The 18,852-nt window shown below is 45.9% G+C and overlaps 1 protein-coding gene across 1 annotated transcript; it reads left to right on the top strand.

Moving 5' to 3' along the window:
- Positions 1-5,856: 5,856 nt before the first annotated feature.
- On the top strand, positions 5,857-13,774 carry RDH16 (retinol dehydrogenase 16). Its single transcript, XM_003252788.3, has 4 exons — positions 5,857-8,059; positions 10,040-10,298; positions 12,214-12,377; positions 12,958-13,774. The coding sequence occupies exons 1-4, from the start codon at positions 7,747-7,749 to the stop codon at positions 13,173-13,175; spliced, it is 954 nt and encodes a 317-aa protein (XP_003252836.1). The 5' UTR covers positions 5,857-7,746; the 3' UTR covers positions 13,176-13,774.
- Positions 13,775-18,852: the final 5,078 nt, after the last annotated feature.

The following is an 18,852-nucleotide window of genomic DNA, read 5'->3' on the forward strand; positions in this document are numbered from 1 at the left end:
TTTAGGGCAGGCCTGGTGGTGACAAAATCTTTCAGCATTTGCTTGTCTGTAAAGTATTTTATTTCTCCTTCACTTATGAAGCTTAGTTTGGCTGGATATAAAATTGTCGGTTGAAAATTCTTTTCTTTAAGAATGTTGAATATTGGCCCCCACTCTCTTCTGGCTTGTAGAGTTTCTGCCGAGAGATCCGTTGTTAGTCTGATGGGCTTCCCTTTGTGGGTAGCCCGACCTTTCTCTCTGGCTGCCCTTAACATTTTTTCCTTCATTTCAACTTTGGTGAATCTGACAATTAAATGTCTTGGAGTTGCTCTTCTCGAGGAGTATCTTTGTGGCGTTCTCTGTATTTCCTGAATTTGAATATTGGCCTGCCTTGCTAGATTGGGGAAGTTCTCCTGGATAATATCCTGCAGAGTGTTTTCCAGGTTGGTTCCACTCTCCCCATCACTTTCAGGTACACCAATTAGATGTAGATTTGGTCTTTTCACATAGTCCTGTATTTCTTGGAGGCTTTGTTCGTTTCTTTTTATTCTTTTTTCTCTAAACTTCTCTTCATGCTTCATTTCATTCATTTCATCTTCCATCGCTGATACTCTTTCTTCCAGTTGATCACATCAGTTACAGAGGCTTGTGCATTCGTCACATAGTTCTCATGCCATGGTTTTCAGCTCCATCAGGTCCTTTAAGGACTTCTCTGCATTAGTTATTCTAGTTATCCATTCGTCTAATTTTTTTTCAAAGTTTTTAACTTCTTTGCCATTGGTTTGAACTTCCTCCTTTAGCTCGGAGTAGTTTGATCTTCTGAAGCCTTCCTCTCTCAACTCATCAAAGTCATTCTCCATCCAGCTTTGTTCTGTTGCTGGTGAGGAGCTGTGTTCCTTTGGATGAGGAGAGGTGCTCTGATTTTTAGAGTTTCCAGTTTTTCTGCTCTGTTTTTTCCCCATCTTTGTGGTTTTATCTACCTTTGGTCTTTGATGATGGTGATGTACAGATGGATTTTTGGTGTGGATGTCCTTTCTTTTTGTTAGTTTTCCTTCCAGCTGCAGGTCTGTTGGAGTTTACTGGAGGTCCACTCCAGACACTGTTTGCCTGGGTATCAGCAGTGGTGGCTGCAGAACAGCGGATATTGGTGAACTGCAAATACTGCTGCCTGATTGTTCCTCTAGAAGTTTTGTCTCAGACAAGTACCCGGCCGTGTGAGGTGTCAGTCCGCCCCTACTGGGGGGTGCCTCCCAGTTAGGCTACTCGGGGATCAGGGACCCACTTGAGGAGGCAGTCTGCCTGTTCTCAGATTGCAAGCTGTGTGCTGGGAGAACCACTACTCTCTTCAAAGCTGTCAGACAGGGACATTTAAGTTTGCAGAGGTTATTGCTGTCTTTTGTTTGTCTGTGCCCTGCCCCCAGAGGTGGAGCCTACAGAGGCAGGCAGGCCTCCTTGAGCTGTGGTGAGCTCCACCCAGTTTGAGCTTCCCAGCTGCTTTGTTTACCTACTCAAGCCTGAGCAATGGCGGGCGCCCCTTCCCCAGCCTTGCTGCCACCTTGCAGTTTGATCTCAGATTGCTGTGCTAGCAATAAGTGAGGTTCCATGGGCGTAGGGCCCTCCAAGCCAGGTGCGGGATATAATCTCCTGGTGTGCCATTTGTTAAGCCCATTGGAAAAGCACAGTATTAGGGTGGGAGTGACCCAACTTTCCAGGTGCCATCTGTCACCCCTTTCTTTGACTAGGAAAGGGAATTCCCTGACCCTTTGCACTTCCCGGGTGAGGCAATGCCTCGCCCTGCTTTGGCTCATGCACGGTGCGCTGCACCCACTGTCCTGTACCCACAGTCCAGCACTCCCCAGTGAGATAAACCTGGTACCTCAGTTGGAAATGCAGAAATCACCCATCTTCTGCATCGCTCATGCTGGGAGCTGTAGACTGGAGCTATTCCTATTTGGCCATCTTGGCTCCACCTCTCTCTTGTAGGGTTTTTATGGCTTCAGGTCTAACATTTAAATCTTTAATCCATCTTGAATTAATTTTTGTATAAGGTGTAAGGAAGGGATCCAGTTTCAGCTTTCTACATATGGCTAGCCAGTTTTCCCAGCACCATTTATTACGTAGGGAATCCTTTCCCATTTCTTATTTTTGTCAGGTTTGTCAAAGATCAGATGGTTGTAGATGTGTGGTGTTATTTCTGAGGCCTCTGTTCTGTTCCATTGGTCTATATATCTGTTTTGGTACCAGTACCGTGCTGTTTTGGTTACTGTAGCCTTGTAGTATAGTTTGAAGTGATGCCTCCAGCTTTGTTCTTTTGGCTTAGGATTGACCTGGCAATGCGGGCTGTTTTTTGGTTCCATATGAACTTTAAAGTAGTTTTTTCCAATTCTGTGAAGAAAGTCATTGGTAGCTTGATGGGGATGGCACTGAATCTATAAATTACCTTGGGCAGTATGGCCATTTTCATGATATTGATTTTTCATATCCATGACCATGGAATGTTCTTCCATTTGTTTGTGTCCTCTTTTATTTCATTGAGCAGTGGTTTGTTGTTCTCCTTGAAGAAGTCCTTCACATCCCTTGTAAGTTGGATTCCTAGGTATTTTATTCTCTTTTGAAGCAATTGTGAATGGGAGTTCACTCATGATTTGGATCTCTGTTTGCCTGTTATTGGTGTATAGGAATGCTTGAGATTTTTGCACATTGATTTTGTATCCTGAGACTTTGCTGAAGTTGCTTATCAGTTTAAGGAGGTTTTGGGCTGACGATGGGGTTTTCTAAATATACAGTCATGTAATCGGCAAACAGGGACAATTTGACTTCCTCTTTTCCTAATTGAATACCCTTTATTTCTTTCTCTTGCCTGATTGCCCTGGCCAGAACTTCCAACACTATGTTGAATAGGAGAGGTGAGAGAGGGCATCCTGTCTTGTACCAGTTTTCAAAGGGAAGGCTTCCAGTTTTTGCCCATTCAGTATGATATTGGCTGTGGATTTGTCATAAATAGCTCTTATTATTTTGAGATACATCCCATCAATACCTAATTTATTGAGTTTTTAGCATGAAGGGCTGTTGAATTTTGTCAAAGGCCTTTTCTGCATCTATTGAGATAATCATGTGGTTTTTGTCATTGGTTCTGTTTATGTGATGGATTACATGTATTGATTTGCATTTGTTGAATCAGCCTTGCATCCCAGGGATGAAGCCAACTTGATCATGGTGGATAAGCTTTTTGATGTGCTGCTGGATTTGGTTTGCCAGTATTTTATTGAGGATTTTTGCATCGATGTTCATCAGGGATATTGGTCTAAAATTCTCTTTTTTTTGTTGTGTCTCTGCCAGGCTTTGGTATCAGGATGATGCTGGCCTCATAAAATGAGTTAGAGAGGATTACTTCTTTTTCTATTCATTGGAATAATTTCAGAAGGGATGGTACCAGCTCCTCTTTGTACCTCTGGTAGAATTCCACTGTGAATCCATCTGGTCCTGGACTTTTTTTGGTTGATAGGCTATTAATTATTGCCTCAATTTCAGAGCCTGTATTGGTCTATTCAGAGATTCCATTTCTTTCTGGTTTAGTCTTGGGAGGGTGTATGTGTCGAGGAATTTATCCATTTCTTCTAGATTTTCTAGTTTATTTGCGTAGAGGTATTTATGGTATTCTCTGATGGTAGTTTGTATTTCTGTGGGATCAGTGGTGAAATCCCCTTTATCATTTTTTATTGAGTCTGTTTGATTCTTCTCTCTTTTCTTCTTTATTAGTCTTGCTAGTGGTCTATCAATTTTTTTTAACCTTTTCAAAAACCCAGCTCCTGGATTCATTGATTTTTTGTAGGGTTTTTTTGTGTCTCTATCTCCTTCAGTTCTGCTCTTAGTTATTTCTTGCCTTCTGTTAGCTTTTGAACTTGTTTGTTCTTGCTTCTCTAGTTCTTTTCATTGTGATGTTAGGGTGTCAATTTTAGATCTTTCCTGCTTTCTCTTGTGGGCATTTAGTGCTATAAATTTCCTTCTACACACTGCTGTAAATGTGTCCCGGAGATTCTGGTATGTTGTGTTTGTTCTTATTGGTTTCGAAGAACATCTTTATTTCTGCCTTCATTTCGTTATTTACCCAGTAGTGATTCAGAAGCAGGTTGTTCAGTTTCCATGTCGTTGAGTGGTTTTGAGTGAGTTTCTTAGTCCTGAGTTCTAATTTGATTGCAGTGTGGTCTGAGAGACAGTTTGTTGTGATTTCTGTTCTTTTACATTTGCTGAGGAGTGCTTTACTTCCAACTATGTGATCAATTTTGGAATAAGTGTGATGTGGTGCTGAGAATAATGTATATTCTGCTGATTTGGGGTGGAGAGTTCTGTAGATGTCTATTAGGTCAGCTTGGTGCAGAGCTGAGTTCAAGTCCTGGATATCCTTTTTAACCTTCTGTCTCATTGATCTGTCTAATATTGACAGTGGGTTGTTAAAATCTCCCATTATTATTGAGGAGTCTAAGTCTCTTTGTAGGTTTCTAAGGACTTGCTTTATGAATCTGGGTGCTCCTGTATTGAGTGCATATATATTTAGGATAGTTAGCTCTTCTTTTTGAATTGATCCCTTTACTATTATGTAATGGCCTTCTTTGTCTCTTTTGATCTTTGATGGTTTAAAATCTGTGTTATCAGAAAGTAGGATTGCAATCCCTGCTTTTTTTTTCTTTTTTTGCTTTCTATTTGCTTGGTGGATCTTCCTCCATCCCTTTATTTTGAGCCTATGTGTGTCTCTGCATGTGAGATGCGTCTCCTGAATAGAGCACATTGATGGGTCTTGACTCTTTATCTAATTTGGCAGTCTGTGTCTTTTAATTGGGGCATTTAGCCCATTTACATTTAAGGTTAATATTGTTATGTGTGAATTTGATCCTGTCATTATGATGTTAGCTGGTTATTTTGCTCATTAGTTGATGCAGTTTCTTCCTAGCATCGATGGTCTTTACAATTTGGCATGTTTTTGCAGTGGCTGGTACTGGTTATTTCTTTCTGTGTTTAGTGCTTCCTTCAGGAGCTCTTGTAAGGCAGGCCTGGTGGTCACAGAATCTCTCAGCATTTGCTTGTCTGTAAAGAATTTTATTTCTCCTTCACTTATGAAGCTTAGCTTGGCTGGATATGAAATTCTGAGTTGAAAATTCTTTTCTTTAAGAATGTTGAATATTGGCCCCCACTCTCTTCTGACTTGTAGAGTTTCTGCCGAGAGATCCGTTATTAGTCTGATGGGCTTCCCTTTGTGGATAACTCTACCTTTCTCTCTGGCTGCCCTTAACATTTTTTCCTTCATTTCAACCTTGGCAAATATGACAATTATGTGTCTTAGGGTTCCTCTTCTTGAAGAGTATCTTTGTGGTGTTCTCTGTATTTCCCGAATTTGAATGTTGGCCTGCCTTGCTAGATTGGGGAAGTTCTCCTGGATAATAACCTGAAGAGTATTTTCCAACTTGGTTTCATTCTCCCTGTCACTTTCAGGTACACCAGTCAAACGTAGGTTTGGTTTTTTCACATAGTTCCATATTTCTTGGAGGCTTTGTTCATTTCTTTTTCTCTTTTTTCTCCAAACTTCTCTTCTCACTTCATTTCATTAATTTGATCTCCAGTCACTGATATTCTTTCTTCCACTTGATCAAATCGGCTATTGAAGCTTGTGCATGCATCCTGTAGTTCTCATGCCATGGTTTTCAGCTCCATCAGGTCATTTAAGGACTTATCTACACTATTTATTCTAGTTAGCCATTCATCTAATCTTTTTTCAAGATTGTTAGCTTCCTTGTGATGGGTTCCAACATCCTCCTTTAGCTCGGAGAATTTTGTTACTACTGACCTTCTGAAGCCTACTTCTGCCAAAGTCATTCTTCATCCAGCTTTTTTCTGTTCCTGGCGAGGAGCTGCAATCCTTTGGAAGAGAAGAGGCAGTCTGTTTTTTTTAATTTTCAGCTTTTCTGCTCTGGTGTCTCCCCATCTTTGTGGTTTTATCTACCTTTGGTCTTTGATGTTGGTGACCTACAGATGGGGTTTTGGTGTGGATGTCCTTTTTGTTGATTTTGAGCTATTCCTTTCTGTTTGTTAGTTTTCCTTCAAACAGTTTCCTCAGCTGCAGGTCTGTTGGAGTTTGCTGGAGGTCCACTCCAGATCCTTTTTGCCTGTGTGTCACCAGCAGAGGCTGCAGAACAGCAAATATTGTTGCCTGATCCTTCCTCCGGAAGCTTTGTCCCAGAGGGGCACCCACCTGTATGAGATGTCAGTCGGCCCCTACTGGGAGGTGTCTCCCAGTTAGTCTACACAGGATTCAGGGACCCATTTGAAAAGGCAGTCCGTCTGTCCTAAGAGCTCAAACACCATGCTGGGAGAACCACTGCTCTCTTCAGTGCTGTCAGACAGGGATGTTTAAGTCTGCAGAGGTTCCTGCTGCCTTTTGTTCAGCTATGTACTGCCCCCAGAGGTGGAGTCTATAGAGGCAGCAAGCCTTGCCTTGCTGCGGTGGGCTCTGCCCAGTTTGAGCTGCCCAGCTGCTTTGCTTTCCTACTCAAGCCTCAGCAATGGTGAATGACCCTCCTCCTGCCAGGCTGCTGCTTTGCAGGTTGATCTCAGACTACTGCACTAGCAGTGAGCAAGGCTCCGTGGGAATGGGACCTGCCAAACCAGGCACGGGATATAATCTCCTGGTGTGCCATTTGCCAAGACCATTGGAAAAGTACAGTATTTGAGCAGGAGTGTCTTGTTTTTCCAGGTACAGTCTGTCACGGCTTCCCTTGTCTAGGAAAGGGAAATCCCCTGACCTCTTACACTTCCTGGGTGAGGCAATGCCCTGCCCTGCTTCAGCTCACCCTCTGTGGGCTGCATGCACTGTCCAACCAGTCCCAATGAGATGAACTAGGTACCTCAGCTAGAAATGCAGAAATCACCCATTTTCTGCATCAGTCACACTGGGAGCTGCAGACCGGAGCTGTTCCAATTTGCCCATCCTCTCCCTGCTTTCTTTACTGCTGAGGTTGGATTCCCCCTGTGGGATCCTGCAATCCTTCTGCCCCAAAAAACTATTATAGCAGGAGGAAACCTGCTCCTGCTCACTCTTTGCCTTCTCCTTCTCATCCTAGAGAGCCTGACCGTGCCCTAGTTTTCTGAGGAGTGATCGATTCTGGGGTGCGGAGCAGGATGAGGAAACTCAGGCTCAGAGAGGGATTTCCACCTAATGTGCCTGGAAACCATGTGTAGCTACCCAATAAGGCCTTTCTATGTTCAGAAGGTCATGGACCAGGGGTGTTGGTATAGGAGCTTTGTAGAGACAGTTTTGACCCCTGTACTTAGAGCAGAGGGGTGTGTTTGCCATGGAGAGTGTGTGTGGGCAGCTGTGTGTGAGCCTGTGTGGGCTCTGTGTGTGTTCCTGTGTGAATATATGTGTGTGCTCCTTCATGGACACAGCATGCATGTAGTGGGCAGAGCAAGGCAGAGAGAAATCAGGAGACTAGGGACACATTGCTGAGTGATAGTATCTTCCTACTGGGCAGAACTTGAGGTGTGCAAAGGTGTGCATGAGTACTGCAAAAACAGTTCAAAGAGCAGAGAGGTGGGGCCAGAATAAATATGTTGCAGAAAGGCAGTCATCGGGGAGGAAAGTGAGGATTCCCTGCCAAAATGCCTGAGGGCTTCCCTGCCTACCACAGCCCTCTGTGTTCTTAAATCCTCCTGTTTGAACAGAGATCAGACTCTGGTTTCCCCCACAGCCTGTCTGTGTCTGTCCTCTGCAAAGCCATGTGGCTCTACCTGGCAGTTTTCGTGGGCCTGTACTACCTTCTGCACTGGTACCGGGAGAGGCAGGTGCTGACCCACCTGAGAGATAAGTATGTGTTCATCACGGGCTGTGACTCTGGCTTCGGGAAACTGCTGGCCAGACAGCTGGACGCACGAGGCTTGCGGGTGCTGGCTGCGTGTCTGACAGAGAAAGGAGCCGAGCAGCTGAGGGGCCAGACTTCAGACAGGCTGGAGACGGTGACCCTGGATGTCACCAAAACAGAGAGCGTTGCTGCAGCCGCCCAGTGGGTGAAGGAGTGCGTGGGAGACAAAGGTAACCACCCAGGTTTCTCAAGTCTGTCTCTGTCTTCCCTCTGTGTGAAGGGACCACCTCCTGTCTGCTCCCTGGGAAGATTTCTACAGTGTCTTTCCAGGTTGAAGTAACAGTAACTTTCTAATATTTCTCACTTATCAGGCTGGCCTGAGCCCCGTATCTTTTCAATCCTTAACCTCTCCCGACATTGGACGTGTCTAGTCCTGGGGAGAGTTTGCCCTGATGAGATTTTCTCTCCAGAATTCCTCTCTATCCTCTCCCTCCTGTCTAAGCAGAAGTCATAGATTGTTTGATGCTAAGAGCCTGGGTGAGAGATCTGGAGACTTGCTGGAGCATGGTTGAGAAGGGAGCACAGGGCTGCAAGTATGCACGGAGGCTGTGCCTGTGCTGGAGCCGGGCTCATGTTCCCAGCACTTTACCTTGTTCTTGCTAGGGCCCATCAGCGTCCACTGAGAGCTACGATCATCTCCATCTTCAGAGGAGAGTATCAACATAAGGACTGCTTAAGGAAGGCAGAACTAGTAAGGGGTTACTTTTTCTTTCTTTCTTCTTTTCACTACACTAATTCATCTGTCTTATTATAGAGGAAGAAAGAAACATGGATTTATTTTAGGTAACAATAAATGCAGAATATGATCTTTGTGGAAAACACTGAAAAGAATAAAGATGAAAACAAAAGTTTCCCTGAAATTGTCATCCACACATAAGTCCTTTTTACAATTATACATAATGAGGATTTTATATTTTGTTCTTAGTTTCAGTCACCTTAAATTCTCTGGAGAAGATGAACATTTTTCCACCATAATGACCGTTTTTATAAAATTATATTTAATTATTTAGAATACTGTATCCTTCCAATAGCCTTACCTATGTAATCCATACTGAGTGGTTGGATATGAAATTCTTTCCTGCTTTTTATCATCATAAATGTCATCTTGGTGGACTTTTATTTGCCAACATCTCTATAAGTGTGAGTATTGATTGGATTCTTAAAAATGAGATGTCTGGGTAGAGGAATCTGCATTTGCATCAGGGCAGGGCCTGTTATTGAGCAGGGGACGGATTCATATGCCTGGGCCAACCCTTCCAGATCAACAACTGCCACCCCCTGCCTGGACTCAAGGGACCCTGTGCTCCTGCCCCCTAGCTCTGTGGGTTGAAAACTCTATTGACTTGAAGTCCTGGGGATTGTGTATTTGCATCTTCCAGAGAGGTTTTCCCAGAGCTGGGTGAACTTGGGACTAAAGGGAAGGATGAAGAGTAGGCTTCTGATGCAGTAGGAGGAGAGGGTGACATTTTCTGGGGCAGAGGGTGGAGTCTGTGTACTGAGTGGGGTGATGCAACCTTGCTTTCTTCCCAAAGCCTGTGCATTGGAATTCCCCCGTGCTTTCTATAAAAATGTTACTGATGCAGGATGTTTCAAGACCAGTGCCCTGAGGTCAAACACAGGATGTTCTCCAGGTTCCCCCAAGCCTAGGATTTCAGGTCTGTCTCTTTCTCTCTTCCCTCTCTCCCTCACTCTCCCTCTTTCTTGTCTCTTACTCCATGAACAGATAGTTGCTGGGCAATCACTATATAAGGTGTTAGCATACCTGAAAATGCAGCCGAATGTCTGTAATGTCTGCAACATTCATGTTTAACTAACCAAACATTGATCTTCATGTTTCCAGACTAATGCATGGACAATAGTTCTTTAACATGATTTCATGCCATCTTTAAATAGGGGTAATAGCTTATTGTCTTTCAGGCAGTAGGCTGGTCCATGAAGAGTAAATGGAGAAAGACCTGGGTTTTGTGGCCCACCAGCTGCTGAATGCCCAGCCCCCACCCCTGCAGATACTGTGGTGTTTGTTATACCCTCCTCCCCGTCCCGCACCTGTCATCCTGCCTTCACTTTATTGGGATGTGATTTGCACCCTAACTCTGTCCACCTGCACAGGCACAACACAGTGATGCTCTCTCATCTTCCCACTGTCCCAGGACTCTGGGGCCTGGTGAATAATGCTGGCATTTCCTTGCCCACGGCCCCCAATGAGTTGCTCACCAAGCAGGACTTTGTGACCATACTGGACGTGAACTTGTTGGGGGTGATTGATGTGACTCTGAGCCTGCTGCCCTTAGTGAGGAAGGCCAGGGGCCGTGTGGTCAACGTCTCCAGTGTCATGGGCCGGGTGCCACTTTTTGGTGGAGGCTACTGCATCTCCAAGTATGGCGTGGAAGCCTTCTCTGACTCCCTCAGGTATGGGTCTGGGACGGGGCCCACCCTAGTCTTCCTGCTCCTGTCCTTGTGGGGAAGTCTTTTCCAGGGAGTTCCTTGAATCCCAGCCTTTAAGGCCCTTTCATGAGATCCCTCTCTGTCTTCATGTGTGACACCCTCATCTTCCTCTTTCTGGATTGGGCTGGCTGTTCACTGGGAAGCACCTTCCTGAGGGCGACAGGAGGGGCCCCAGGTCAGAGATTTTCTTGAACGATACCCCTTCCCTGGATGGATCTCTTGGTCAGAAACTGCCAGAAGCAGAATTGGACCTGGATCTTTGGCTTCAGATCCTGCCAAGAGGAACACAGTACTGAGGTTACCAAGCCCAGGACAGGGGAACACTGTGTATCAATGACTAATCCCAGGGAAGGACCCTAAACACTTCTTCCCATTGCACCTTGGTATTGGAGCCACAAAGGCAGACCAGGCAGTCAGCGCTGGATGGAAGAATGCTTTGCACCCTAGAGAAGGAGCAGAGAAAGATCAGCTACAACAGTGTGTGTTGGTCCCCTGGCCAGGGAGGCTCTCCCAGCAGCTGACACTGGGCATGTGGCTTGCTCACACCTTTCTCTTGCTGTAGTAGAAGGACCCCAACCCCTCCTCCCTGGAATCTGAAATACTTGCAAACCTGGGGCATGCCTTAGGGCCACGGACACACACAAGCTCATGCAGACACAAGAGCACTCACCGAGTCAGAAACAGGGAAAGATATTTCCACACCAGGAGATGGGTGCCTGGCTTTGGGGCTCTTCCTCTCTAGGGAGAGAAATGCTTCAAGCCCTGAGGCCATTCCTTCGTGGCTCTCTGGGGCCCAAAGACAGCATGCAGGACATGGTCTTTCCCAGCAGAATTCATGTCCAGAGCCCCTCTGATGATGCGCAGAGCATCTGAGTCCACACAACAGACACGTTAGGCCCTTGTCCAAGTGGCCAAAAATCCGTTCTTAATCAACAACAAGGTTTTGTCTGTGACCTAAAACTTGATACCTGGGAGAGGGACAAGAGATCTAGAATCAACTGCCAATGCTTATAATGTTGGTGACCACGTCAACCTTGCTGGCCATGGTACCCACCTGAGTTGGGGAGAGTCCTGGAGATTCCATCTGAGCTGGGGATTGAAAACTCAAGCTGGAGATTGAGAACTCCATCTGGCAGCCTGGTAAGGAAGGCTGGGAAAGGCTCCTAGATGAAGGAATGCCACCAGCCCAGGCCCCGGGTGAGCATTAGCCACCTGCATGTACTGCAGAGTTCTCTTCTGGTGAAGATCAAGGCCAAGCCTGGTGGGGGATGCTGGGCAGGTGGTCACAGGTGTGCTCCTCCTTGAGGGCCTGTGGGCCCTGGACAGGAGTTGTGGCGCATGCTGTTGGCAGTGGAACCCCCCAAAAAAGGGATTTGCTCAGGGGAGCTCCTTGGTCCAATCAGCTTCTAGACTCCCACTGACTGCAGGAAGCCCAGTGGTTGTAAGTATGGGGAGCCAGATTGAAGACAGATGCTTCTTAGAGGACAGCTGCCATCACCCAGCTCAGAGGCCAGGGAGATTCCTGGGGCAGGAAAACGAGGGAGGGGACTGAGGACTGGAGAGGAGGCAAAATGTGGGAATTGTGGTGATCCACTGGATGTGAGGGACATAGGAGGAGACAGCACTAAGGTGCTGCCTTGCTTTGGAATTGGTAGGATTTAGGGCTGGTAAGCTCAAGTGTGTAAAATATGGGAACTCCATACACAGGGAACGTCACCATGATGATTATGACCCCTTGATTGCTGGAAATTAAATATTCCCAGCTTTCTATCTCACCCATTGTCCTCATATGTTGTGATATCATAGTTTTACTGTTATTGTTTGTGTTTTACTTTCCAAGACCCCCGAAGTTTTTCCCCTCTGCTTCTCTGTCTTGCAGGAGGGAACTCTCCTACTTCGGGGTGAAGGTGGCTATGATTGAACCTGGCTATTTCAAGACTGCTGTGACCAGTAAGGAGAGATTCTTAAAGAGCTTCCTGGAGATTTGGGACCGGTCCAGTCCAGAGGTCAAGGAGGTCTATGGCGAGAAGTTTGTTGCAGACTGTGAGTAAGCTGTGGACAGTGGGGAGAGAAGCAAACCCTTGTGTGGAATCCCTGGTCTACCATTGGTGTCTGAAGGGCATTAGAGTTTGATCCCCAGGCTCTCCCTTCCCCACAAAGTGGAGACCTTTAGCCCCATTTCCACGATGGGTGCTGTGTGTCCAACTGGTCATGAAAAGCAAGTGTCCAGGCTTCTCAGATCTTGGGACCAGTCTCTATCTGAACCCATCATTATTGAGGAACAAAGTGAAGCCAGAAAGGGAAGACATTGGTGGCGGATCACAAGCTGGCATTAGAGACAGCTTGTTTTTATGTGCTGAGACTTCTACTGTGGGTGGAGACCATCATTTATGCAGTCCAGATATTCCCAAAGAGAGACAGACATGACTTAATGTGGGACACTTGCTACTTTCACATGGATGGGCTCCAACTCAGGGAATTTGGATAAAAGAGATTTGAGGCATTGCTTGACTGGGGGTTGTGGGGTGGCATGAGTTCTTAGACCCTTTCCACTCTAAGTTGAATCCAAAGCAGGAGCGGTTAGGGGTGGAAATATATATGGATTATTTCTGATTCTTAACAGATAAGAAATCAGCTGAACAAATGGAGCTGAAGTGCACACAGGATCTGTCCTTGGTGACCAACTGCATGGAGCATGCGCTGATTGCCTGCCACCCGCGCACTCGCTACTCAGCTGGCTGGGATGCCAAGCTTCTTTACCTCCCCATGAGCTACATGCCCACCTTCCTGGTGGATGCCATTATATACTGGAGCTCTCCAAGGCCGGCCAAGGCTCTATGAAGCCAAGGCTTGGATGCATGGTTGCATGGATTCGGGGCGTGCTATGAGGGGTGATGTATCATTGGGAGAGATATAAAGTGGAGGGAGGGAGCTGTCAGGTCAGTAGGGCACCAATCCCACCTCCTTCATTACCTCCTGGCCATGATTCTCCTGGGAGATAATTCTGCTCTCTGGAGATGTTGGTAAGAAAGTTTCAAGTTACACAGCTGAGAAACAGGGACCAAATAGTGTTCCTGGGTGCACTGTCACTGTGGGTGGCCACTCAAGGTTCCAAGCCTCTTGGGCCATCCTTGGGCTAACAACTTGGGTGGGTGTGAGCAGGTGGAAGGAGCCTCAGCCCATGCCATTACCTCCTGCTTCCTTATCAGGCTGTGTGTTAATTCTGGGCCAGTCTACACTCTCCCACAGGGTGGAAATGGCCTCAAGGATGTGAGGGCACCCCTCCTCTGAAGATCCCTGTACATGTGGTGTTGGGACCAGAACCATTATGGAGCCCCATAGGCCTCAGGAGTCATCGCAGAAGCCGTGGCTGGGAGGTGGTGTCCTAAGTAAGGATCTGTGCAGAGGACAAATAAATCAGTTTTTGATTTGTCTTGAAAGCATGGACTTCCTTTGACTCTTTTGATGTTGAAAAAGTTGATAGTTTCACTCATGTGCAGTGATTTGAATGTTCTTGTGAAGCTCCACTTGGATTCCAGACACATGAGATTGCAATCCCTCTCTGAGTCTGGGTTCCCACCTTTGCTCAGCACCCAGAGTCACTCCATCCAGGAAGTCAGGTCACTGTCAGCCTCTCTAGGACTAGAAGTCAAAGGCAGAAAAGAGTGAACAGGAATAGATCCCCTCCTAATATTGAATTCTCTGCTAGATGGAGAACAAGATCCCAACGGGGAAGTCTGATCTTAGAGGCAAAGAAAGGGGAAAAAGAGAAACGGGGATGGGAACTCCCAAGCTGCTCGGAGGGAGTAATGGAATGACTTACACAAGCGGCTGTCAGAGTTTTTACATTTTCACTCCTGAAGATGCCCTTTCCCTAGATTTTGGTGGCCTTGGGGAGCAGTGGCAGGAAGAGGCAGGTACCTTCCTGAATATCAGGGGATGAGAGGCATGGCCTGAGAATGGATCTGAAGAGAGAAGATGGACTGTCCCTGCCCCCTCGTAGCCCTTGTTGCCACCAAGGTGAGAGGCAATTGTTTTCTTTCCAGGGGGTTCTCGAGTAGCCTGGAGTCACAGAAATAGACCCAAGGACAAGACAGCAAGGCAACCTCATCAGCCATATTGACAGGCAGGCCTCAGATCCCTTCCCTGGGGCAACTGAAGCCTCCTCCCCTCACCTGTGCCCTCTCTGTGGCCCTTAGTGACTGACCCTCACTTTAAAGTCATTGCACCTTCCCTGTGTCATCCCTCAGGTCCCGCACCATATCCCAACACTGCCACTCCTCCAGTGACAGGGAGTGAGTCACTGCCGGACTCATCTTTCATATTTTTCCTCCCTTTGTTGAGCCCCTGCTGTGTGCTGGACAGAAATTCCCTTGAATGACCTGGTCCTCATCCTCAATGTCTTCAGTTTTCTGATGATGTCGCAAGTGTGGACTCAACACAGAAAGCATTAGGGGAAAGGGGTGTAGAATCCTGGACTCAACACAAATTGTAGTTGGGAGGTAACTCCCCGGGATTCTCATTTTTCTTTCTTCAGGATAAAAGTCTAGGATATGGAGTCTTTAGGAAGCCCCATGTTGTTTAACAAATCAATGTTTATTGTAGAAACAGAGATTGAGGTCAGATGTTGCAGGGCCACTGAATTTAAAACACACAACGAGGCCTGGCATGGTGACTCATGCCTGTAATCCTAGCACTTTGGTAGGCTGAGGTGGGTGGATTACCTGAGCTCAGGAGTTAGGGACCAGTCTGGGCAATATGGTGAAACCTGGTCTCTATTAAAAATACAAAATATTAGCTGGGTGTGTTGGTGTATGCCTATGTTACAGCTACTTGGGAGGCTGAGGTAAGTGGATCGCTTGAGCCTGGGAGACGAAGGTTGCAGTGAGCTGAGATTGTGCCGCTGCACTCCAACCTGGGTGATAGAGTGAGACTTCATCTCAAAAAACAAAACAAAATAAAACAAACAAACAAACGAAACACACACAGTGAGGAGCGGGTGGAGATAAACGGCAAAGCGGAGTGGGTGGAGATAAATGGCAGAGCAGAAGGCTTCACGGATCATTCTCTCTTCCCCACCCCACACCAGGACACCAAGTTAACAACTGTCTCTGCATCAAAAAACACCTTCATAAGAACCAACAATCAGGTGATGATAACTTTTTAACCTGGTTTTAACCTCATATTGCTGAAAGAGGCACTAAAGAGTTAGAAAAAAACAGTCGTGAATCACAGACACTACTGCGCTCTAAACCCTGGCAGTGGAGGCACGGTGCTGAGAGCATCTCTGGGTGCTGCGGGAGGGAGAACACAGCAATTGTGAGGCACTGAACTCAGTGCTATCCTGTTAGAGCAGGAAGAAAAACCAGACCAAACTCAGCTGATGCCCATCCATGGAGGGAGCATTTAAACCAGCCCTAGCCACAGGGGAATCACCGATCCCAGCAGTCCTGACTTGAGTGCCCACAAACCTCGATACCAAGGGCTACAATGCTCCATGTCTCCAAATAAACTTAAATAGCAGTCTAGGCCATAAGAACTGCAACTCATAGGCAAGGCCTAGTGCCACAGGGGAGTCTCTGATCACAGCAAACCTAACTTGAGTGCCCGCAAACCTCGCCACCAAGGGCTACAATGCTCTGTGTCTCCAAGTAAACTTGAAAGGCAGTCTAGGCCATAAGGACTGCCCCTCATAGGCTAGGGGTAGTGCAGAACTAGGCCCAGAGGCACTGGATTGGGGGACACGTGACATATTGAGACACAAGCTGGGGCAGCAAAGGGGAACATTTGTATCACCCCTCCCCTAACCCTAGGCTGCACAGCTTGAGGTTCCAAAGGAGACCCCTTTCTTCCACTTGAGGAGAGGAGAGAGAAGAAGAGTGGGGAGGATTTCATCACGCATCTTGGATACCAGCTCAGCCACAGCAAGATAGAGCAATGATCAGAGTCAGGAGGCCTCCGTTTCAATCCCTAGCTCCCATATGACATTTCTAGACAGACCCTGGGCCAGAAGGCAACCCAGTGCTTTCAAAGAAAGGACCCAGTGCTGGCAGCATTCATCACCTTCTATCTGAAGAGACCTTGGGCCCCAAATAACCAGCATTGATAGCCAGGTACTACATCAAGGACCTTGGGTGAGCCTCTGAGACTTGCTGGCTTCAGGTGAGACTTGGGACATTCCCAGCTGTGTTGGCTATGGAGAGACACCCTCTGTTTGAGAAAAGTGGAAGGAAAAGTAAAGGAGACTTTGTCTTGCACCTTAGGTGCCAGCATGGCCACAGTGGAGTGGAGCACCAAGAAGACTATTGTGGTTTGTGCTTCCAGGACTTGACTCTTGGATGGCACTTTCTGGACCCGCCCTGGGCCAATGGGGAGCCCATTGACATGAATGGTGCGTCCCAGGCCAGGCAGCATTCACCACAAGCTAACTTAAGAGATCTTGGGCTTTAAGGGAATATTGATGGGAGTCTAGCAGTACTCCATGTGGCCTGGGGTGGTGGTGACTATGAGGTTAGGCTCCTCTGTCTTTGGACAAGGAAGAGAAGAGTGGCAAGGATTTGTTGTGTGGAGTGAGTGCCAGCTCAACTGCAATCCAATAGAACACCAGGTACATTTCTAAGGTTTTTGACTCTAGTCCTTGATTCCTGCACAGCACTTCTGGAACCACACGGGGACTGGGGGACATCACTGCTCTGACAGAAGGACACAGGCCTAACTAGCTTTGTTATCTGCTGATTGTAGAGCCCTTGGGCCTTGAGCAAACATAGGCAGTAGCCAGGGACTGGTTACAACAGGCCTTGAGTAAGACCCAGCACTGTGGTGGCTTCAAGTCTGACCCAATGCAGTCATAGTGGTGGTGACACAGGGCTGCTTGTGTCACTCCACCCCCAGCTTTAGCTATCTCAGGACAAACACACACAGAGTTACTCTGTATGTATGGGAGAAAGTAAGGGAAGAGAACAAGAGTCTCTGCCTGATAATCCAGAGAATTCTCTCAGATCTTGTCGCAAACGTCAGGGTGGTACCTCTACGAGGTTCTGCAAGAACCATAGCATTACTGGGTGTGGGGTGCCACCTAGAGCAGATACAGATTAGATCACAACACTGAAGTTTTTCCAAGTATTTGGTAAGTCTTACAAGAAGGATGGCTACAAATAAGCCCAGACAGTGAAAACTACAATAAATACATAACTCTTCAATGCCCAGATACCAAAGAAGATCTACTAGCATCAACAACATGCAGGAAAACATGACCACTCCAAATGAACTAAATAAGGGACCAGGGACCAATCCTGGAGAAACAGATATGGGACCTTTCAAACAGAAAATTTAAAATAGCTGTGTTGAGGAAACTCAAGGAAATTCAAGGTAATATAGAGAAGAAATTTAGAATCCTATCAGAAAATTTTAACAAAGAGATTGAAATAATTAAAAAGAATCATGCAGAAATTCTGGAGCTGAAAAATGCAATTGGCACACTCAAGAATGCATCAGAGTCCCTTAACAGCAGAACTGATAAAACAGAAGAAAGAATCAGTGAACCTGAAGACAGGCCAGTTGAAAACACATAGAGGACATAAAAGAAAAAATAATAAAAAGCAATGAAGCATGCCTTCAGGATCTAGAAAATAGACTTAAAAGGGCAATTCTAAGAGTTATTGGCCTTAATGAGGAGGTAGAGAAAGAGAATATGGGGTAGAAAGTTTATTCAAAGGGATAATAACAGAGGACTTCCCAAACCTAGAGAAAGATATCAATATGCAAGTACAGGAGGTAATAGAACACCAAGCAGATTTAACCCAAAGAAGATAGTAATCAAACTCCCAAAGGCCAGGGTAGAGAAAGGACCCTAAAAGCAGCAAGAGGAAAGAAATGAATAACATACAATGGAGCTCCAATACATCTGGCACCAGATTTTCAGTGGAAACCTTACAGGCCAGGAGAGAGTGGCATAATATATTTAAAGTGCTAAAGAAAAAATCTTTTAGCCTATAATAGTATAATAGTATATGTGTTGAAAATATCCTTCAAGCGTAAAGGAGAAAGAAAGACATTCCTGGACAAACAAAAGCTGAGGGGTTTCATCACTACCAGACCGTTGTACAAGAAATGCTAAAGGGAGTACTTTAGTAAGAAAGAAAAGGACATTAATGAGCAATACATAGTACTCACTGATAGTAGCAAGTACACAGAAAAACACAGAATATTATAACATTGTAACTGTGGTGTGTAAACTACTCTTATGCTAAGTAGAAAGACTAAATGATGAACTAATCAAAAAAAGTAACTAAAACAACGCTTCAAGACATAGTACAATAAGCTATAAACAGAAATAATAAAAAGTTAAAAAGTTGGGGAACAAAGTTAAGGTGTAGAGTTTTTATTAATTTAAGCTTGTTTGTTTATACAAATAGTGTTAAGTTGTTATCAGGTTAAAATAATGGGTTATAAGATAGTATTTGCAAGCCTCATGGTAACCTCAAGCCAAAAAACATACGATGGATGCACAAAAAATAAA

Source organism: Nomascus leucogenys, chromosome 11, assembly GCF_006542625.1.
Source record: "Nomascus leucogenys isolate Asia chromosome 11, Asia_NLE_v1, whole genome shotgun sequence".
NCBI lineage: Eukaryota > Metazoa > Chordata > Mammalia > Primates > Hylobatidae > Nomascus > Nomascus leucogenys.